General features: G+C 43.1%; 1 protein-coding gene across 2 annotated transcripts in view; it reads right to left on the bottom strand.

The window, feature by feature from the left end:
• nr6a1a (nuclear receptor subfamily 6, group A, member 1a) overlaps window positions 1-23,961 on the bottom strand; it is a 124,270-nt gene that overhangs the window by 48,096 nt on the left and 52,213 nt on the right. For both annotated transcript variants that reach the window (XM_085424320.1, XM_085424321.1), the window contains one exon: window positions 5,035-5,058. In XM_085424320.1, coding sequence (XP_085280446.1) covers window positions 5,035-5,058 — 24 coding nt within the window. The remainder of the gene's footprint in view (window positions 1-5,034; window positions 5,059-23,961) is intronic.

Raw genomic sequence — 23,961 nt, 5'->3', positions numbered from 1 at the left:
ATCTCATGCTGATAGAGGTAAAAGCCCACAGTGGCGGCACTGGGAGGCCGTCCTCTACAGTGGCTAACAATAGGTCCCAACAGTTTCGCCTCTTTAGCCCTTCCCCTCCCGTATCCCTCATCCCTGCTTTGTCCACACCGAGCTCATCCCTTATTTCTCTCACCCCCCCCATACTCTCCCACAGCCACCCCCTCTATCTCTTAACCCCCCCAACCTCCCCCCACCCCCTTCTGTCCAGCCCTCCTCTTCTTGCTCCAGAACTGTCAGATGTCATTAGCTGCTTTCACGCTCATGGCCTGTAGGAATAACAGCCGTGAACCTCGCCGAACAGCGCCATTCTCCTGCTCCAGTTAGTTCTCCACTCAGCACACAGGATGTTGCACAAATACCAATGTTATTCACGTCGTGGCCCCTTCACTTACACAACATGCCCCAGCAAAAGGGCAGTTAGGCGGACGCAAATCTCAGCGGAGAAGGTCACGGCGCCGAGTGAAGATGCGCGCGTGTTGTATAACACGGTCACGCTCGCTCGCAATTATCAGCTCGTCCCACAGACTCACGGATCAACCCACGGCTTTGCTAAGATCTGCCTCACGTGGATCAAAAAACAGATCCACTTCTTATCTTCTTATGGAGCCACGGGCTTCAACGTTTTTTTAAATATATCATGCTCAGCTTATTCCCCATAAAGTTTCAGCTGCGGGGCAAGTTGTGCTTAGCATTAAAAGCCCACTGTGACCAATGAGCTGGAAAATGTGCAGAAGTTTTTATTGTGCATAGAAGCATTCTGCCATGGCATACATACATGTAACAGACGCTCCATGCGGACGACTGATTTGCACGCTGAAGCGTCAGCAGACTTTCTTCAGGTTTGACGGTGCACACGTCCACTGATGGTCAGTAGAAACCGCAGAGGGGAAGAGCCAAACCAGACTAGCATCCCTCGGGCAGAACAAACCCAAACACCTGAAACTAATGTAACTCAACAGGGGTGGAGATTTTGTTTGTCACGGTAAGAATGTGCAAATTTTATCTACTCTGTAAAAACTGATTGATACGCTGGAACGTTACACACGAGTGCAAAGGAATGTTTGCATGTTTAAGGCTACAGGAAAACATTCCTCGGGGGAGGGGCTGATCTGAAGCCTGGGCCGTGCAATTATCAGTTTGGCGAGTGAGCGCAGATAGATTAATACAAACACGAGGAGAGCGCAATTTCTCATCACTCCGTACCCGACAAGCCCAGCGTGGAAGGAAGGCTTAGAGGCTAATAATCAAAGCAGATTAGCCCATGCTCTGATAGATGCTACGCAAGCCTGCTAATCATCCGAGTGATAACCATGAATCATCCAATCACAGTCAGAAATAAGCAGTGTGTTTCAAATTAGGATTTTGATTGAATGATCGCTGTATCAGCAGCCATCAGAGTGGCTCTCTTTGACTTCCATTTGCCTTCTCCAGCCCACGTCGCAGTAATTCCTCAGAGTTAATACAGTATGTGTAAGTCGGTGCATATTAAGCGAGGCAGAGGAGGGTGGGCGGAAACACTGGAGCTACAGAGAACCGCTGTGACTGTGATCTCAGGCCTACCCGCCCTGTGATTTAGCCTCAAAATGACAGACTCGCCCCTCGTTGGGCTACTAGCGCAAAGCTAATGACATGCTGCATGCGCTAACATGACTATTAGCCCACTCTGAGCAGCAGGAACTGACAGGAGCACAATTCTGTCATTACTCCCCAAGGAGATCTCTAATCAGAAAGGCAGAGACACCAGGAGACGCCGGTCTCGCTGGATTCAGCGTGGAGACAAAGAGGCAACGGGCTGGCTGCGCCTCACCTCGGCCTTTAGGAGCCCTGCATGCAGCTCTCAGGGGACGTGATGGGAACTGGTACCGGCAGTAAACATTGTTGTTCTTGTGCTTTTTTTGGCAGACATGCTTTCTAAGAAATGGATAATGTAATTGAAAGGCTGGATTTGAGCTAGAACCATGATCTAATCTGAGAAACCTAACCAAAGCCAACCTGCAACTACAAACCAGTGGATGTTTCCTAAACAGCAGCAGTGTGGACACAGCGTGCTGGAAGTAGGTGCTGTTACTAGCAAACTACACACAAGTATAGCAGTGACCAACTCTAAAGTCCTTTAGACACTGGACACATGTCATCATCAGCATGCTTCTTAGTTCAGGGATATAATCAGCTGTTCATGAGCACATGGACGGCTGATCAGTACCAAGACTGTGCTCTTACATATGGAAAGCTGAACTCATCTACCCAACTAACCGAATATTCAGCTGCTTTGTGCTAATGCTGCTCCTCCAGATGCCAAAGTTAGCTCCACTTTGCTGCCTACTTGCACAGAGGAGGTCTGAAGTGACGCTTTTAATATTTAAATAGCTGTACCTGCAGCTCTGACACACCACACATTACATAATGTGCATAACCTTCTGTGGATTTACGATCACAGACGTCCCATGTTGTACGTGTCACCACTGAGTGCTGATGAATGTGAATCCTCTCATGCAAAGATGGTTTTAAAAGTCTGAGTTAGTTAAATGAAGTAATGGCCAAACCCACAGCATATGTGACCCACAGAGGATAGTAACCACTCAGGTAACTGAGCTTTGAGCAGGTCTATTTCCTGGTACTTTACACTATAGCTGTCAATAAACATCTGCATTTCACATAAAACTGTACTTGACATTATTACTACAATTGAATTTTGCTTTTTTATTTTATGTATTTTTAGACACAGCTTAATGGGAGTATGTATATGTATTTTACATTATGTGAGTTTTTATTGTCTTTGATTCATTTTCTATATGTATTTCTTTTTTATTTGTTTATTTTCTATGTACTGTATTTTCCGCGCTAAAAGGTGAACTTGAAAGCCTTTAATTCTCTCACAAATCGACAGTGTACCTTATACATATGAGCTTGTGTACCTTATAATCCGGTGCTCCGTATGTATGAATTCTGGTTGTGCTCACTGAGCTGATTTTATGTGCTACACGGCGCTCAGAAATCTGTCCAAAACTATTTTGGTACGACTTTGCTAAGCTAGGAAGCCGCACCGCATGCTGGATAGTCGGAGCATTACGGCTGCTGTAGTCAGGAGTCTGGGTCCTAAACTCAGTCAGCTTCAGGTCCTAAAGTCAAACGAACGCTGCAGCATCACTGAGAGTTACAAACTGTCTAAAGTCTTCCATCTGTAATAAAATGATCAGCGTTGCTGCTTTACCAGGTGTAACAATGAAGTTTAACATCCAGGCATCCATGAAAACAGATTTATTAAATTCAACGGAGTTAGAAGTTAGCAGGAAGTTAGCTCGCTAGCTCAACATTAATGAATCGATGGTACGGAAGTGGAGGAAGCAAGAAGAATGAGTTGAGCAGTGTTTGACTTATCTGACTGTTTGGTTTCACTTCATGCGCCTTTTAATCCAGGGTGCCTTATGTATGAACAGACCCGTTCATCGACAGCGCGCCTTATGGTCCGGAAAATACAGTACGTCCTCTTACGTCATCTCCAGCCTCCTCTTGTACCACACCAATCCATGAGCATGGACCTCCTCCCGGGCAGCTCCGTGTCTTTGTTAGGACCATCTATCACAGCAGGTTTCTCCTTCACTCTTGCTGCCATCCTTCTGTCACAATTCACCCCTGACACTGGTCTCCGCCCCCCACCCCACCTATGCTGGCCTTTGCTTTGGATCAGTTTGGACCTGATTGGTACAGTTGTGGCACCAATCAGCTGGACTCCATTCCGTTTATCTCTTTATAAACTGCTTAGTAGAAGCAGAAGAGTAGACGTTACAATTAGGCGATGAAAATGTGAAACAGGCCATCACGTTATCATTATTTAACATTTAAACAAAAACGAATCCTATTTTTATACAAAGCGCTATGCTAGTTTGCTTGCAGTTCAAATTCTTCATCTGCAGTTTTCCTTTATTCCCAAATCACTCCTTGTCATCCTCCTTTCGGAGCATTGCTGCTAGCTCTTCTGTAACGTTAAACTCTTCGATATCTGACATGCAGAGGTGACCTGGGCTGCGTCACCAGCATCTCAGCTCTCGTCCACAGTCAAGGAGAACAAGTCAAATTTGTCCACATTGTTTTTCGACTAAGCTCCACATTTCCCACAGTCCCGTCTACGTCTTATTACAGTTTGCATGGCATATTCTCAAATGTTTATTTTGCACAGGCTATATAAGCGTGGCCGACTCTTTGATTAACTCCCATTTACAAAATGTTTTATTGTTTTTGTGGCTGCTCCATTCTTGGATGTAACGCTCGGTCAAAAGCTCAGACGTCTCTTCCTGTTCTGCATCAGCCAGCGTTTCTGTGCATGTCTCATAATGACCATTCAAATCGTAATTTTTAAACATGGCTGCTCTCCCATAACTGAGCACATTTACCTCTGATTTAAATAAACACATATTTAGAAATCCATGTGTTGTTAAAAACTCTACATTCTGCATCAGCCTCTCTTTTTGTAGTCCAACGTGACGTCGTTCAAAAACAGCAAACTCACATCTCTCATTAAGGAAATGTTCACTTCAAAATTAAATGTGATCTTTTCTCAAATAAATAACCAAAGAGAGAAAGTGACAGAGCTCTACACTGATCAGTGTTGGACATCTCAGCAAAGTGAGCCCCCATCAAGCATGGACCAGGTACCTGAGTCTGAGCTGAGTTAATGTCCAATAATACTAACAGAAGAGTGTGAGCCGGTGAATGTGTCACCGGGCAGACGTGATGCCAAAGGCTAGAAAAGAGTGTAACTGGACGACTTTATTGAAAATTATTATTTAAGGCAGCTACACGGTCCAACACGATGTGTGCTGTATAAGGTGAATTAATGCCACGTATCAATACTAGTACCAGCATTAATGCTGGCTGTAGTAATAACACTGGCAGTAGGAGTGGAAAAACCAACCACAGTATTTCAGTCGTTTGATATTTGACATGTTATCTTTACAGTAACTTTCAGTACAGCGTATCTGAATTCTCCCAAAATGTTCCACTTACCCAGGTTATTTTCCCCGACTGCATCTGTGGACACAGAAAACAAAACTCTTATCAATATGCATGATCAACAGATATAGACCGTCAGTGCATATTTAGGCAGTGAGACTGTCGGCTTTTTCAGCAGTAATGTTATGTCTAAGCAGGGACGCAGGCTGACGTGCTGAGACCTGCACAGGAGGAAGGAGCAGGTATGAATATTGAACCCAGTTCAGCAGTTCGCTGCTGTGCAGTTAAGTCACATATATGCTTCAGTGCAGAGACGGAAATAATGATTTAAAGTTTGCCAGAAGTTTTTTTAAATTCTGGATTTTTGATCGATATTGTCTCTTTCCTTTAAAATGAAACTACTACAACAAAACAGACTCTTCATTTCTCTGCGAGCAAATGAAACACAATCAGTTAAACGCTGTAATGCCACGTTTAAGATCCCCTTAAACTATTATTCACATTCTTCAATAATCAACTGATGTGCAGCCCTGGCTCTGATACTGCTCAGTGTTCATTTCAACTTTTAAATACAATTTTATAATTTACAGCAACAGTCACCTAGGGCTGTGCGATATGACCAAAATCTCATATCCTGATATAAGACATCTATCGTCCGATAACCATATAAATCACAAGAATGTAACATTTTCTGTAAATTCTGTGAATCTCGGGCAGCTCGACTTGGTGAAGTGCCCGACAATATTTTCACGGACCGGCCTTTAAGGTGTCACGGATAAATACAACAAAATAAAACTAGTACCGGTACCGAAAAAAAGAAGATTTATTCATAACACACGTGAAAGACCCAGGAAACCAGAGTAAACGATTAAAAACGATAACAAAATAACGCTGAAAACGATAAAAACCCTGAAAACCAGACATTTCACACCTGAGCCTCAACTCTCGCGGCCCGGCACCAAACGACTCACGGACCGGTACCGGTCCGAGGCCCGGGGGTTGGGGACCGCTGTTTTAACGATGCATGAAACGATACATTTTTAGACATAAGTTGTAACGGCGCCGTTTTCTTTGTGAGTATTTATTACACGGCGTGCTGCGGGGAAAAGCCTGTTCTAACGTTTGAGTCTAAGGTTTCTTTTTTAGCACCTGGCGGCTCTTTTTTAATTCTCATCCGTAAATACTCTGCCTCTTTCACGTGATTCAGTTTATTTTGAAAAGTCTCAACAGGATCTTGAACTTTATTGTGAAAGGTTTATGTGGAAACTAAACCAGCGGACACGCGATGGTTTTGCCGTCGTTGTTGCTAACCACAACGCATAAAAACAGGCGCGTCTCTGTCCGTAGTGTGGTTATATTAAAAAATAAGACAAAGAGAGAACTTTAAGAAATTAATAAAGTCACTATAGTGACATCAGAACCATGAAAAAATATTGCTGTAAACAGTTTATTTTGGGACACCACAAAACAAACGATAGCGTAAAATGAAACGACAGATGTTTTTATATCGACACCCGATATATATCGTTATATCGAGCAGCACTACAGTCACCTCACCCGCAACATTAGAGCAAAGACCCAACAATCAGACGCTCCTTAATGAGGAGCACTCGGGCACTGTGGGGAGGAAGAACTCCGTTTTAACAGGAAGAGCTCTCCTCAACAGAGAGGGGCAACCATCTGCTGCAACCGGTTAGGTGGAGACCAAAAATATACAGTATATCGTGAGTTCACCACTGCATGCAGCGCAGTCTCTGATGTCGCTCCACCAGAAATTAACTGCAAAATGACAGCAGTGTCCAAAAGTGTTTCTAGTTTTGCTGATGAGCTCATTATACACGCTACCTAGAACTTTCTAAACAGGAAGTATTGTGGGTGCTAAACAGCTGCAGGAGTTTTGAGTGATTCGTTTGTTTAGTGAAAGTAAACGACAACAGCATCGGGGTCACAGATGTGAAGGCTGGCTCGGGTTAGCTTCAGTTTCGTGGTCATCCACGTTTATATGCCGGCAGCAACCTCCTGGGCTAAAACTGTTGTGGCTTCTATGAACGTCCCAACTGTCCAACATAGGAAAATATAGCAACAATGTGTGTGTGAATCTGTGACACTGGTTAATAGATGTCTTCCAAACTGCACACAACCGCCTTGGTTGACTTATCAGATTTATCTAAAGGCTACACAACCCCTGTCCTCTTCATCAGCAGCTTAACAAAATTCTCCTGACATCTTCACACCAACTGCCAAAAGCAAGGCAGCCTTACGAGGCACAAACGGTGACATCACCCGAACAACAGCTAAACAAAATAGGCCACAGCTGTTTGCTTCTTTAGGCTACAAATTAGACTCAATATGTCACATGGCATCACATCACAGGCAGGACTGAGGAAATAAGCATCGAGTTGTATCCACCGGACCGACCCGCTGCCATTTCTTTCCGTTTGCTTTTCCACAAATGCACATTCAGAGCTCGTGCTAATTTGCACTAAATGAAGAATGAGCAAAGAAGGGGGTATTGGCGGGCGCTGGATGAATTATGGAGGGATTTAAATAATAAATGACGAGAGAGTTATAAAAGAGGGGAGGGGGGCACTCAGGAAGATAGCGGGACACTTTGTAGAAGCCATACTCTCCAAAGAGATCTGGGGCGTATGAATAATACCTTACTGGGTCCATTATCGCGTATCAAAGCATCAAATGAATTATTCTGTGCATGCGGGCCCTCGGATGTGCATACAGCACTGCGATAGTTCCACTTCAACAAGAAAACAGAAGGAACGGGCCATTTTTCCATACGCACACATATGGGAGCAGCGATGGAGACACCTGGGACAAATCCGTTAGCTGTCAGTGTGGAGACATTAAAACAGAAAACAGTTCATAAAGCCTTTAATGATGCAGACACCGTATTTACACCACATGGTTGAGGAAACTCTATACATCATCCTCATATTCATCCGCTTAGAAAGAAAAACATCCAGCAGGGAACAGACGAGTCCCTCCAGAGACGAGAAACGGGAAAAAGGAGAAGGGTGGGGGATCGCGAGTGTTGTTTCTCAGACCTCTACTTAGTCTAAAAATACCGAAGCTGAGCTCGGTGGGAAGGTTTCCCCAAAAACCACCTCAATATTTTAGCACAAGTATGTGGGGGAGTACTCTTTTCTGAGGCTTCGGTTGAGGCCACACCAACATACGTAGTCTTCATAGTATCGGGTTACTTTGATCAAGTCAATTTGAACTTTCAATGAAGAGACACAGTGTGTCACACATGTGCAGCTCACAGCCAGAGTAGGAGGAGGACCCTAGACTGTTGCTGCAGCACACATTATACATACACACAGTATGTGAAGAAACAGCACAAACATGGATTTTGATGTGCAAAAATAGATTTTTTTAAAGCAAATGTTAAACAATCTTTGCAACTTAGTGACAGAGGATCTTCACACAGAACTGAAACCCCACACTGTGACAGTGTTGCACCTCTCTCCTGACCTCCTCCACAGATACGACAATTTAAATAAAAGATTTCAACACTGGCTTTCATTAGGAATGGGAATTAAGTGGGAGTCCAATTCCCTACAATTGTTAGTCAACCTGTCTATTGAGCCTGCCTATCAGTTCTTGCAGCTGCGCTACAATCAGCTGATTTCAGTTGTGTGTTGCAGGAACAGCGTCACAGTCTACACCGCGTTCCTAATTATTATTGTGTTTAAGTGTCATACAGATGAAATAAGTTGTTTTTCAATTAAACCCATGGATGAAATTGTGTCTCGGGACTCTTTGTATCACTGAAAACAATCTCGGACACCTGTAGCATTAGTTTGCCAGGTGAGCCCAATTAAAGGACAAACTACTAAAGAAGGATGTTCCACATTATTAAGCAGGTCACCGTTTTCAAGCAATATAGGAATGAAAAATGATCTCTGCTGCTGAAAAGCATGAAATAGTTGAATGCCTTGGACATGTAATGAAAACCTCAGATATTTCACGAAAACTTAAGCGTGATCACCATAATGTAAGAGATTTGTGGCTGAGTCAGAGCACACACGGGTTCGTGCAGGTAAAGGCACAATGATGAAGGTTTCAGACAAATACATCCGATTAAGAGAGCAGCTGCTAAAAGGCCATCACAAAGCAGCAAACACATATGTGAAGCTGCTGCAAACATCAAGCTGTAGGATCCTCCAGAGACCTGCAGTTGTGCATAAACCACCTCTAACCAGAACTACAAGAAGACTCATTTTCAAACAGTGTTGTTCACTGATGAGTGCAGCGCAGCCCTGGATGGTCCAGATGGATGCAGTGGGTGGATGGTTGGTGGACGGCCACCATGTCCCAACAAGGCGGCAACATCAGCAGTGAGGTGGTGGAGTCATGTTTGAGCCAGAATCACGGGGAGAGAGCTCGTTGGCCTCTTTAGGGTCCCTGAAGGTGTAAAAATGACCTCTGCAAGGTATGTGGAGTTTCTGACTGACCACTTTCTTCCATGGTAGAAAGAGAAGAACTGTGCCTTCTGCAACACAACAATCTTCATGCAAGACAATGCACCACCTCATGCTACAAGGAACACCTCTGCATCATTGGCTGCTATCGGCATAAAAGGAGAGGAACTCATGGTGTGGTCCCCATTCTTCCCTGACCTCAATCCTATTGGGAACCTTTGGAGCATCCTCAAGCAAACAAATAAGAGGGTGGGAGGCCGTTCACATCCAAACAGCAGCTCCGGGAGGCTATTCTGACATCCTGCAAAGACATTCAAGCAGAAACTTTCCAAAGACTCACAAGTTCCATGGATGCAAGAATTGTAAAAGGGGTCCTGTGTTAATATGCAAGTTGACCTGTTTAGATGTTTTTGATTTCAGTGAATATGTTCCCCTAATGCTGCAAATTTAACAAATGACCATTTTCAATTCTCTACAACCTATAAAATGTTTTGTAACTCTGTGTGTGTAATAATTTGGAACAGAGCGTTTTAAGTTTTTTATTTTTGACAAACATACTGTTTTCATTGGCAGCTTTGATGAGTAACATATGAATTATACTCTAATGGCTGATGACTGCAAAACTATGCCGACTGTCATTTGAATCGACTATTTAGGAAAATCTGAGAAAAATATCATTTGCATAATAATTTGGAACGCGGTGTAAAGCATGCACGTGCACGTTACTTTTATTTTTGTTACATAAAAAACAGAATCCAAGCATCCGAGACAATAAACTGCAATATGTTGCTAACACAACTTTGGCTCTTTGCAAGCACCTGCACAGAGAGCATGCTAACGCTAAGCTAAACAAGAACCCAGAGTGAACCCCGACCTCAGCCAGGCAGCCAGATCCTGAACTTCAACAGGTATGAAAACATCATGTGTTTCTACCTGTTCATGATTCTAAAGTAGAATCATGGAGTGATTGTAGCTCAGAGGCAGAGCAGGTCAGCTACGAAGTGGAAGGTTGGTGGGTCGATCGCAGGCTGCTCCAGTCTGCATGCCAAATATCCTTGGGCAAGGCACTAACCCATGTGTATGAATGTTAGATAGTTAAGCACTTAACAGCTCAGAAAAAGTGCTTGTGTGACTGTATAAAGTTGTCTAAAGCTTTGAGCGCTCAGAGTAGAACAGCGCTGTGGGGGTCGTTGTAAAGTCTGTGCTGGTTTTCAAGCTGTCGGCTTTATGTTCTATGAAGAGAAACATGACAGTAAAATAACGAGTGATATAATCAATTACTTTCTCTTGGAAGTAATTAAGTAGCATACTGCATTACTTTTAGGGAAAGTGTTCTGTGTAACATGTGTAATTCTGACTTCTTTGAGTAATGACCTCAACATGAACAAAGCTTTGGCCATACAGCAGGCAATGAATTGACATGATACTTGGTGATGCTCATAGAAGAGCCAATGAGAATCGATAAGGAACCTAACTGATAAGGAAGTGATATCGATAATGGAATTGCTAAATTCTTATGAATTCTCAATCCTAGTTTTCATCCACCACTGATTTTTAAACGTTGTTATTTGAGTGTGTGTGAAGTCCTCTGACATCACACGTGACGCTGAATTGTTCATGTCAGACTTGAAGATGGTGAGTATCGTGCTCTTCTACTCTACCTGAGCCCTCAAAGCACTTTTTGAATGTTTCATGGGAAGCATCCAGCAGGCTAGGCATCCAGCAGGCTAGGCATCCAGCAGGCTAGGCATCCAGCAGGCTAGGCATTAGAGGTGGGAATCACCATACATCCCACGATACGATATTATTGCAATTTTTTTAAATATTTTGCGATATTCAGATTCTGTACATAAAGGTAAACTTTATCAATATTCATTTTATCTAATATCAAAGTCTCACACTCAGTCTTTCTCTCAGTTCAGTTTTATTGTTGACAAACTGAACGGTTTGTATTACAGTCTAGTCCAACTTAACTGAATGCAACCATCTGGTACAATTACAGCTATTCTGAACTATGCAATTTATGGAAACTATGCAGCCCCTTCAGCAACTGAAGAATTTAAAAGTAAATTAAAACAAAATATAATTTTACATCAAATAAAAAAGTTTTAAACTTAATTAAAATAAAACGTGTCTTAAATTAAAATAAGTAAACTGTCATGTTTATTGCTGCCAAAATAAAGTTAAACACATTTGGACAGTGAAGGAATGTCAGGATTCTTGCTCAGAAAAAGGATCAACGTGCTCTGAAGTCAGAGCACAAAAACCTTTTTTGTAACAAAATATCGATTTCTGCCGTCCCTGTATCGATACATTATTAGCAAACAAAATATCACGATGCTACACAGTATCGATTTTTCCCCACCCCTACTAGGCGTCCAGCAGCGTAACTAAGGAAGGACAATGAGCCACCTGATCCATTATATGCTTTATCATAAAGGAAAGTAGTCTAACGAGTCCAAACTGGGAGCTGGTTGCACAGCAGATGCAGTTGTTGTACTTGACTTGGCTAAATGTTGTAAAGGGGTTTTTCTTAGTTTTTCCTGTGGTCTTCCAGAGCTTTCAGTGCTGCACAGTTATCCGCTCCAAACCTCTTTTTAAAGAAGGTAGCAGATTTTGGATTTGTCTCTGCCTCTCTGAGGTTGATTTGGGTTTTAAGCTAAATAACAGCCTCCTTTAGTTGCCCCAACATCTCTTTGGACATCATATTGTCAGTGATGTCAGTGGCAACATAATGAACGTGAGTTGGATCATGGCATCAGCTCCAGATGTGTCATCTGCCCAAAGTGTCCTGGAATAATCAGGAGACAGGCCTCACTTGGCCACGTTGTCTAATTTTTGAGCCTCACGAAAACAGCTGTAATTCCTAAAATGTTGATGCTCAACTTTTGTTTTAAAACTTATTTTGTTTTAAAATTCTTTGTTTTAAAACCTACTGGGGTTGTACACAGAGGAACATTTTTTAAAATATATGTTTTTGCCCAACAAATCTTAGACTTAACTGTAAAAACTTGATCATTCAGTTCCTGTGAGATTTCAGTTTGGATCAAATATTTCAATCATACAAAAGATTTGTTTCCAGGGGAATCAGAAGTTATCCATCGTTCACAGCCACTAATAAGCTGAAGGATCACCACCAGCGAGCGCTAAAAGCTGAAAGAATGAACAATAAAAGGATTTAATCAATTATTATTCTGCACTTTGCAAACTCAGAACGCCACAATTTTGATGTCAAAGACAAAGTAGACCAACTGTGCTGGAAGTATGTACACGTGCATGTTCAGACACCTCCTGCAGCTCTGTGCTTGTGTTTGGTCTGAGGCTGCAACAGTATCTGAGGCCCGGGCTGATATCACTCCTAAGGCAGGTTCCTTCAGGCAGCGTTTCACTCTGCAGCCCCTGAGGAGCAAAGGAGTGCGTCTGGGAGGAAGGAACTTATTTTGGTGACTCTGGGCATGTCCTGACACCAAACTCCCGGACGCCGCAGTGCTCAAAGTGAAGGTCAAAGAGTTGAGGTCATACCAAGGCAGCCTGATCAAAGTCCAGTAGGATCTCTGGAAACATAAGCCCTCAGTCAGTCCTTTGTAAACAAATAAATAAATAAACAGAGTTGATTGAGAGGAAAATATCCCCTATTCACAAGCCAATACCCACTCATTTATATACACTATAATCCACAGTCCACACACTCTGACACATTCATCCAGGCCATCGAGGCACCTTGTTATTTTAGTATCTGAGACAGTTATGAATGACAGAGCCCAAATGAGGCGAGATTTTTTTCCATTTAGCAGGAGTTTGGGAGTGTTTCATCTTATTGCTCAAATGACAGCTTTTAATGGCGCAGCATTCATAACCCGTGCCTCTTATCATGGCTGCCTCCAACACTTGATGGAATTTGCCATCACACAATGGTTGGAAAATACACTTCAAAGGCAAGACGCATCTAATCTCCTCCACTCTGCACATTGCAAATTTGCTGTGATAATAAGATCCTGCTTTCCCAAGCATTCTTAGGGATCTGAACCAAGCATGAGAATTTCATCCCCCCCCCACCCTCTGTTTCTTTCTATCTTGCTCACTCCCTATGTGGCAGTGTACGGAGGGGGCTGAGGAAGTTGTGCTGCAGTTTGAGAGAATCTCCATAATAGCAACACTGCATATCTGTGGAAGCCATCCCATCCTTATGTAAAAGCCCTATTTTACAGTTTTATTCTGCACACACACACACACACACACACACACACACACACACGAGTGAGACATGACTGACAGCGCAGCACACTGACCTAGTTTCCATGTGGCCCAGAAAGATCAAGCATGACTCCCTTGAAACTGCTATGGGCACAAAAAACCTGGTTCAGTGCATTCAGCCAGGCCAGTGCACATTGGTGAGAGACCAACCTACCAATCGCACTGCAGCAGGGAACAGCAGCTGCTTTAACTACAGCTTGCAATGCAGACGTGTGCCTGTGATTCCGCATCGCCCCAAATCCTCACCAAAGTCACAAGACAAGAGGAAGCACAAAAAGGAAAGGAAAAGGCATCGAGGAAGCCCTGCAGGTGAAGCTGCGTGTTCTGTTTAGTCTGGCTGAGGACGGGCTTGTCATCGCACAGGCACAGCTGGAGGACGTGCTGCAACGACGCCCCTCCGACCCCCACTACCCAACTCCCAGCACCCTACATATACCACTCCACCCCCTCTGGGTTATCTGTACACATGGAGAAGGTTAAGGATGGCGATGCTATCATAGAGAGCGTATTAGCACAACAAAGAGGTGTTTCAGAGACAGGCCCGGCAGGGTAATTAACTGATCCCTTAAAAAGATGCTGTGTTCGATACAGAAAAACATGCTAATGTGAAGGCGTAGTGTCGACTGCTAAAGGAGGAGATGCAAACTGAGCCGTTGTCACGTATAAAAAAGGAAAACGTCACTGTGAAATTGCAGTTTTCATACCATTAGCATAACTTTAAAACTTTCAGCAGGATGTTTTTAAGCTAGCTTAGCACAAACACTGGAAACTGAAGCCAAGAAAGAATGGAAAAGATAAGAGACGCTGTCATGACGACACACTTCCACCGTTTCAGACTGAAGGTGACGATCAAAGGAGCGGCTGAAATAGCTCGTCCGCAAAGTGCCGCACGTCTCTCTGTTGTGTCTCTACTGTGTTAAATGGCATTTACCAAAATGACCAGAGCAACTATTATAATGTATTAAATAATCATTACTATCATATGTTAAATTCTGAAAGATAAGCAGAAGAAAATATTTTTTAAAGCATCCACGTGTCTGTTCTCGTGGTACGCTGTAGCTTCCCGACTCTCTACGTGTGAGTGCAGGACAACAGTTTGAATATCCATACCACTCAAAGCTTTAAAATCACTTTTGAAGAAAGAAACATTTCTATTAAACATCAAGTTTATCACAAATGTAAATATCAGCTATTAATGAAAACAAACACTCATAAAACTTAAAGATTAAAGTATTTTTTGAATACATTTTCAGCGCATGTCTCGACTGTATTCTAGCAGCACATCTTTTAACCCAACCTGACGTGTTCGTGTTAAAGGCTTATCCAGCCTGTTAGCACAGCTGAAGGATATTCTGGCTCGTACTGATGCTCTGAATAAAAGCTTTCCTCTTAAAGCCATGCACGTGTTTTTGAATTCAAGGCTATTCCAACTCTGAAATTACCAGAAAGTTGTTAATTTCATAGAAAAGAGTGTATTAGTCCATTCACTAACTGTCCTCTGCCTCCTACTCAGTGAAGAGAGCAGCACACTTTGGTCTGAACGGAAGAAACTTTGTATCTTAGAGCCATGGACAGCACAGAACACGTGAACCAGCCAGCATCACTCACTGAAGTCCCGTCATGAAGTCTCAGGATGAGTTTTCACCAGCACTACCTTGATGCTGTGAAACTGCACACTCGAGCACTAACGACTAAGGCAAGGCAAGTTTATTTGTACAGCACAATTCAACAACAAGGTGATTCAAAGTGCTTTACAGAGACATTAGAAACAAGAACAAATAAAAAGCATGATTTAAAATTGATTAAAACAAGCAAATAAACTAACTAATTAACAAACAAACAAACAACAGTATATAAAATCAAAACAGATAAAATCAGAACAGTAGATAAAATCAGTAGTTAAATGTAAGTTTTGAAATTTAAGCTTAAAGTGTGGATTTGGTGCTTTATTCAAATGCAGCTGAGAACAGGTGAGTCTTCAACCTGGATTTAAATAAACTGAGTGTTTCAGCTGATCTGAGGCTTTCTGGGAGTTTGTTCCAGATATAAGGAGCATAAAAGCTGAATGCAGCTTCTCCGTGTCTGGTTCTGACTCTGGGAACTGATAAAAGACCGGATCCAGATGACCTGAGGGATCTGGATGGTTCATACTGGGTCAGGAGGTCATTGATGTATTTTGGTCCTAAACCATTCAGAGCTTTATAGACCAGCATCAGAACTTTAAAGTCTATCCTCTGACGGACAGGCAGCCAGTGTAAAGACCTCAGAGCTGGACTGATGTGGTCCACTGTTTTGGTCTTAGTGAGGACTCGAGCAGCAGAGCTCTGAATGAGCTGTAGTTGTCTGACTGATTTTTTAGGTAGACCTGTAAAGATGCTGTTACAGTAATCAAGCCTACTAAAGATGAATGCATGGACTAGTTTTTCCAGGTCCTGTTGAGACATCAGATCTTTTATCCTTGATATATTCTTGAGGTGATAGTAAGCTGACTTTGTTATTGTCTTAATGTGTTTTTCTAAGTTTAGGTCTGCATCCATCACTACACCCAAATTTCTCGCCTGGTTTGTGGTTTTTAGATGTATAGATTGAAGTTCTCTGGTGACCTGTAATCGTTTTTCTTTGGCGCCAAAGACTATTACCTCAGTTTTGTTTTTGTTTAGCTGGAGAAAATTGTGGCACAACCAGTCATTGATTTCCTCAATGCATTTACCAAGAGCCTGTACAGGACTAACAACTTATCAATCACAACAATATCTGTCTATATCTATATCTGTCTATTAGGGCTGCCACAAACCATTATGTGAAAGTCGACTAGTCAGATCATGGACGTAACACGTACAGCTTATTGCACCAGCAGCATCTGCTCTTATATAACTATCATTAGCTTACAGCTTTAAGTGTTTAAGGTCTGTGCTAACTAAAAATAAAGACAAGATGATAGTTTATTAAATTTTAATGATTCGACTATCACAATAATGGTTTGTGGCAGCCCTATTCGAGACGCTTCAAAAACTTCTAGCACAGTGACGCATCCTAACATCTCCAGACAGCATCAAGCCAACAACAAAACAACAAGACACAAGAATGACAACAAAGCTGTGTTTTGTGACTCAAACGTAACATGACCCAAGTAAAAACAGAATCTCTGGGGTCTACGTACGGCCGGGTAAGGACGCAGCTCAGGTGAGGAAACGGCACGCACGGATCGGTGGATCGACTCTGTCGTCCTGACGCTTTAATATCACTCGGGTGTGACTGGGAGGCGAGTGAAGCCGGGGAGGTATTTTGTTAAAGCCAAACAAAAGGCTTATGCAGCAGCGTGTTGCCGAGTGTGGAGCTCTGCGTGTTATCCAGGTCAGAGTGATCTAATCATGTGTGAATGAAAGCACTTGGCTGCGCTCCAGGCCGCGCTATGCCGTCATCACTCAGGGGGAAGGCGAAAACACACGTACACACACGCACACTTGCTTTGCTACGAGAGCGAGGACACATCGATGCAAAAATGCATTTCATAAATATACCTATAGAGTCTGCTAAATGGAAAAAATGAATAAATAACCACGAACAAACACGTCAGCAGGGCCGTTTACCAAAGTAAACAAAAGGAGGGGAACTGAATCCAGCGACACGGCTGAGGGATGTGGTGTCCTCACTCTAAACATAAACTCAAACATCAACTAAATGAACCAAAAATAAAGTGGAAGAAATAATGCAAACAGATCTACCAGCTAAGATTTAAAAATATAAGAGAAATCAAAATGAGCCACAAACACACAGAGCAGACGCTAAAAGAAGAGTTTGGACAAGTTAATGTGACGGCTACCTCAGAGATGGTTTCTTTGCTTTGGGTGAAATAGTGGCAAACTTGGGCACGGTGGTTAGCACTGTTGCCGCACAGCAAGAAGGTCCTGAGTTCAATTCCACCATCAGGCCGGGGTCTTTCTGTGTGGAGTTTGCATGTTCTCCCCGTGTTTGCGTGGGTTCCCTCCGGGTACTCCGGCTTCCTCCCACCGTCCAAAGACATGCAGCTTGTGGGGATAGGTTAATTGATTAATCCAAATTGCCACTAGGTGTGAATGTGCGTGTGAATGGTTGTCTGTCCCTGTGTGTCGGCCCTGCGACAGACTGGCGACCTGTCCAGGGTGTACTCCGCCTCTCACCCTATGACAGCTGGGATAGGCTCCAGCGCCCCCCGCGACCCTGAAAAGGATAAGCGGAAGCGAATGGATGGATGGATGGATGGATAGTGGCAAACTTACTTCAGCTAGCTGGAACATTGAAGACCCCAATACGACCCACCTGTGCCTAAATAAGGATCTGACCTTTCCTAACATCACTACAGCCTGCCCAAACCCAAACTTAGAGAGTCAAACACTCTCCTCTTGTCTTCTCCCTTCTGTGTGGCCAAAGCGAGATTCAGAAAACACACCAATCACCAAGCTTCACGTCACAGAACAACATCCATCAGATGGTGAAACACAGCCACACAAATGTGCCAAAGACTGAAACCACAGAGTCACCAGGAGAGACAAACGGAGAAATCTGTCATGTCCTTCAAAGAAACTGCTTTCAGGAAATCCAGCTCCGTAACAAACCGAGCTCTGTTCCTTCTTGCAAAAACTCACATTTTCTCAAAAACCTCAGGATACCAAGTGCTGTATGGGCAAAAACCAGCTCAGGCTAAATAAACTCCAGATCTTCCTTAACCACCTCCACTACAGCGAGCATTTTGGCAATGAACTCATCCCAATCCTTTTCAAACCATAATAAGTGCATAGCATGAAATTTTAATTTACGCAAACATCCACAAAAAAAGAACAACTTCAAAAACTCTGCTCCAGCTGTAAAAATGTAGTCAGCAAAAAAAAAAAGAAAAGAAAGAAAGAAATGGTGAAAACAATGAAAGAACTGAGTTCATTACAACAAATGAATCTGCCACTCAAACAAATGTCCTTCTCACTCTGAGTAACAGCAAAACCTTGATAAGAGTTTGTGTATCCGGCACGTTTGTTCGAGCGAAATCATTCCTGATTTAAAAAGTCAAAACAGCCACAAACACACAACATCCAGCTTCAGAAAGAGTTTAAGAAAGGCCCGTTGTCTTTCATGCTGCGTGCTTCAGTGTTTATAAGGCTGGTTTACTAAAGCAACTATATTTATACACATTATATAAATTCAAAAAGAAAATTCCCATCTCGCCCCTGCGGGTGCTCTATAATTCAAGCTCGGGTCCTCTACCAGAGGCCTGGGAGCTTGAGGGTCCTGCGCAGTATCTTAGCTGTTCCCAGGACTGCGCTCTTCAGGACAGAGATCTCCGCTGTTATTCCCGGGATCTGCTGGAGCCACTCGCCTAGTTTGGGAGTCACCGCACCTAGTGCTCCGATTACCACGGGGACCACCGTTACCTTCACCCTCCACATCCTCTCGAGCTCTTCTCTGAGCCCTTGGTATTTCTCCAGCTTCTCGTGTTCCTTCTTCCTGATATTGCTGTCATTGGGAACTGCTACATCGATCACTACGGCCGTCTTCTTCTGTTTGTCTACCACCACTATGTCCGGTTGGTGTTTTTTTTTTTATATTTAATAAATAAATAAATATATATATATTTATTATTTATTTATTTATTAGGGGTGCAACGATACTCGTATCGATATTGAACCGTTCGATACAGTGCTTTCGGTTCGGTACGCATATGTATCGAACAATACAAAATTTTTAATTTATTTTATCAACTTTCCTTCTGACGATGCTGTCTGTGTTGAGCGCTCAGTGGATCTGCGCTCGACAGTGCAGCCTAGGCGGAGTAGTCGAACGCAGATTCACTGAGCGCAGGGCAAGCTAGCGAGACAGAAGCTAAGCTCTCCTTGCAACATGGCAAATTGAACCTCATTCAGATCTGGCGTTTGGAACTATTTTGGTTTTCATGTGAAGTATGACCCTGAAGGTAAGCGAGTCATGGACTAAAGTAAAACAGTATGTTGGATGTGCCATGCAATGCTCAATTACATGGTGGGAGCTAGTGTGTTAGCGCAGTTAGCTCGTTAACGTGTTGGCCGTCCAGCCCCACGCACGGGGCGATCGGCGGTAGCTCGTTAACGGAGATTTGCCGTGTTGTGGCGTTAAGGTCATTTCAACGAGATTAACCTGAAATCACTAGTGGGAACACAACGAATATGACTGCACATTTACGCCGACATCATCCTAGTGCAAAGACAAAAACAACAAGCATGCTACTAACTTTAGCCGAGTCATTTAGACAGCTGTTTAATATGCTGCTGAGAATATAGCCCAGAAGAAGCGGATAGTATAGCTTTTATTTTGGGAAGAGACATTTCTCTGTAATAAACTCTCTTTTCCAAAGATGAGTGATTCCTCAATCAGATACAGGGCTCGCAAAATCGCTAGCCCGACGTCCCGGGGCTAGCGATTTTTTCAGTCGGGCTACCAAAATCTATCTCTGCCCTGCCCGTCGGGCTATTGTAGGAAAAATATATGTCAATGCTTTTGCATTCTTTCAGAAATGTAGCTGGGTAATTATGTCATTGGCATCGGTGAGCCACTGTCAATATGTGACATATTGAAATCGCGTTTGAATTTGCGCTTGTTTTTTGCTTTCACTTTGCAATCGTGCGAACTGTGTATAGAGAGCGACAGCACTGATCTGTGAGTGATGATAATTTGTGCACCAATTCCTCTGACATCGTCTTATTAATCGTTAGCTTACTATGCAAACATGACAAGTGAAATCTCCCGCAGCTTAAACATGTGAGAGGTTGATCGCGCAGAGAATCGCTGAGCTTATGTGAGTGCGTGTGTAAAAGCAGCAGGATTTATATTTTAGTTCTGCTGAGCCAAATAAGACAGGTCAGGGTGAAGAAGTGACAGCCAAAGAAAAGCTTACCACAAAACGGAGAGGTTATGACAAATCAGACTATAAGGCAAAGAGAAAGTGCAGCTTTATGGTTTCATGGACAAAAGAATTTCTGTGGCTGCAATATGACGAGCTAAATAACCAGGGGTGCACATAAGTGGTCCGCAGGTGCGCATTCGCTGTCAAAATAAAAAACACGCACAAGATAAGAAGTTGCAACGGGTGTGTGCATACATAAGATTTTCAGGAGGAGGACAGACATTTGTTTAGAACTCTTAAAGATGTCGAAGAAGCTCCTTTAAGCAATTACTGTGATGTTCCTCCACCTCCAAACAAATGTCAGAAGGAGTCCGAACCACAAAAGAAGCGCGTATTCTCAGAAAAGTAGTTGCAGGAGGTGAGCTGGCTTCAAACAAATGATGAACGCACAGAGATGTGGTGCAGAATGTGCCGTGAAAATTTAATAAATGACAAATTAAAAAGGCATAAACATTTTTTTTGTATCGAGAAAATATCGAACCGTGACACCAAAGTATCGAACCGAACCGAACAGTGAATTTTGTGTATCGTTGCACCCCTAATACAGTGGGGCAAAAAAGTATTTAGTCAGCCACCGATTGTGCAAGTTCCCCCACCTAAAATGATGACAGAGGTCAGTAATTTGCACCAGAGGTACACTTCAACTGTGAGAGACAGAATGTGAAAAAAAAATCCATGAATCCACATGGTAGGATTTGTAAAGAATTTATTGGTAAATCAGGGTGGAAAATAAGTATTTGGTCAATAACAAAAATACAACTCAATACTTTGTAACATAACCTTTGTTGGCAATAACAGAGGTCAAACGTTTACTATAGGTCTTTACCAGGTTTGCACACACAGTAGCTGGTATTTTGGCCCATTCCTCCATGCAGATCTTCTCGAGAGCAGTGATGTTTTGGGGCTGTCGCCGAGCAACACGGACTTTCAACTCCCGCCACAGATTTTCTATGGGGTTGAGGTCTGGAGACTGGCTAGGCCACTCCAGGACTTTCAAATGCTTCTTACGGAGCCACTCCTTTGTTGCCCGGGCGGTGTGTTTTGGATCATTGTCATGTTGGAAGACCCAGCCTCGTTTCATCTTCAAAGTTCTCACTGATGGAAGGAGGTTTTGGCTCAAAATCTCACGATACATGGCCCCATTCATTCTGTCCTTAACACGGATCAGTCGTCCTGTCCCCTTGGCAGAAAAACAGCCCCATAGCATGATGTTTCCACCCCCATGCTTCACAGTAGGTATGGTGTTCTTGGGATGCAACTCAGTATTCTTCTTCCTCCAAACACGACGAGTTGAGTTTATACCAAAAAGTTCTACTTTGGTTTCATCTGACCACATGACATTCTCCCAATCCTCTGCTGTATCATCCATGTGCTCTCTGGCAAACTTCAGACGGGCCTGGACATGCACTGGCTTCAGCAGCGGAACACGTCTGGCACTGCGGGATTTGATTCCCTGCCGTTGTAGTGTGTTACTGATGGTGACCTTTGTTACTTTGGTCCCAGCTCTCTGCAGGTCATTCACCAGGTCCCCCCGTGTGGTTCTGGGATCTTTGCTCACCGTTCTCATGATCATTTTGACCCCACGGGATGAGATCTTGCGTGGAGCCCCAGATCGAGGGAGATTATCAGTGGTCTTGTATGTCTTCCATTTTCTGATGATTGCTCCCACAGTTGATTTTTTCACACCAAGCTGCTTGCCTATTGTAGATTCACTCTTCCCAGTCTGGTGCAGGTCTACAATACTTTTCCTGGTGTCCTTCGAAAGCTCTTTGGTCTTGGCCATGGCGGAGTTTGGAGTCTGACTGTTTGAGGCTGTGGACAGGTGTCTTTTATACAGATGATGAGTTCAAACAGGTGCCATTCATACAGGTAACGAGTGGGGGACAGAAAAGCTTCTTACAGAAGACGTTACAGGTCTGTGAGAGCCAGAGATTTTCCATGTTTGAGGTGACCAAATACTTATTTTCCACCCTGATTTACCAATAAATTCTTTACAAATCCTACCATGTGAATTCATGGATTTTTTTTTCCACATTCTGTCTCTCACAGTTGAAGTGTACCTCTGGTGCAAATTACTGACCTCTGTCATCATTTTAGGTGGGGGAACTTGCACAATCGGTGGCTGACTAAATACTTTTTTGCCCCACTGTATATACATATATACATAAATAGTAGAACTGGAGTTCATCCACAGGATGACAAGGTTTTACGAGAGATTTTTCCTTCGTTACGTATGATCAAAAATCACACATAGGATACAAACCGACAGTTTCAATATGTCTGCTTGGGGTAAGTCATGGGGTAAGTTTTTCCACTAACAATGACAGATGTTACAAAACACATGCAGTGATGTAAAGCGCTTTGAGTGCTCGGATATAGTAGAAAAGGTCGATATAAGAACTCGTCCATTTACATTCAGTGTTCTAAAGAGTTTGAATGCAATTCTGAAACACTACATAGTTTTACACCTTTGACTTTGTTACCTACATTGCGTTTTAAATTCCTACTGTGGAGACTCTGATAAGGATACGTGGAATGGATGGATTCCTGCTGTGCTAGTGTTTAGTCAAAGACCAGTACACGCAGCACTGTAACAGTTTAGGATATTCCTGAAACTGGATGCAGTCACGTGTGTGACGCTCTGATGCTCCAAGCTCGGCGTGCAGGTGAGGGAAGAGGCACAAACAGGTGCAAAGTAATTCAAATGAAGGTCATCTTAATTGGTGCTTGTGAGAAAACAGATATTGTGGCTCTGGGACAATGTGACTTTGCTTCCACTCTGATGATCTCAGTTGAACAGTTGGAGCAGAAATAACAGAATAAAGCTTAATCTGTAAATGACCTAATGCTAGAAAATGTGCCTCTGCCAAAAGATGTTTGGAAATTGTCATCAAAACTTTCAATGTTCTCAAAGCAGGAATGATAGTAAATCAGTATGAATTCATCAGCCAGTGATTTCTGGAGTATGTGATGACCACAGCTGGTTATGGTGCATTAAAAACTTCTGCAGCTCAGAAAATCCCTGCAGCCATCTGAAGGCAGCAGGACGCATATGTTGATAAGTCTGCAGCCGCCAGTTTGATAAATGCCGCACCAGAGCACAGCGCCATTCCACATGATGGCTCACTACAGCTACCTACACTACAACATAACCACACACATTTGAGACTGGTGGCTTTACAACTCCTAATCTTCCTGTTTATGTGGGAGCCACTGGATTATCGGGCTCATTAATATCATACGTCATGACCTCCTTCTGTTGTTTTTGTCAGGGTTCAAAAATACAACAGCATTGCATCTGTAAATGAAAGACAGCCAGATAAATATTATTACTTTGATGTGCATTGACCTGGAATAACAATAACAAAAGTGTTGATG

Source organism: Rhamphochromis longiceps, linkage group LG12, assembly GCF_057381845.1.
Source record: "Rhamphochromis longiceps isolate RC_006_pf linkage group LG12, R_longiceps_female_GT1.1, whole genome shotgun sequence".
NCBI lineage: Eukaryota > Metazoa > Chordata > Actinopteri > Cichliformes > Cichlidae > Rhamphochromis > Rhamphochromis longiceps.
The sequence above is the reverse complement of the archived record's forward strand: the minus strand, read 5'-3'. Positions and strand labels throughout refer to the sequence as shown.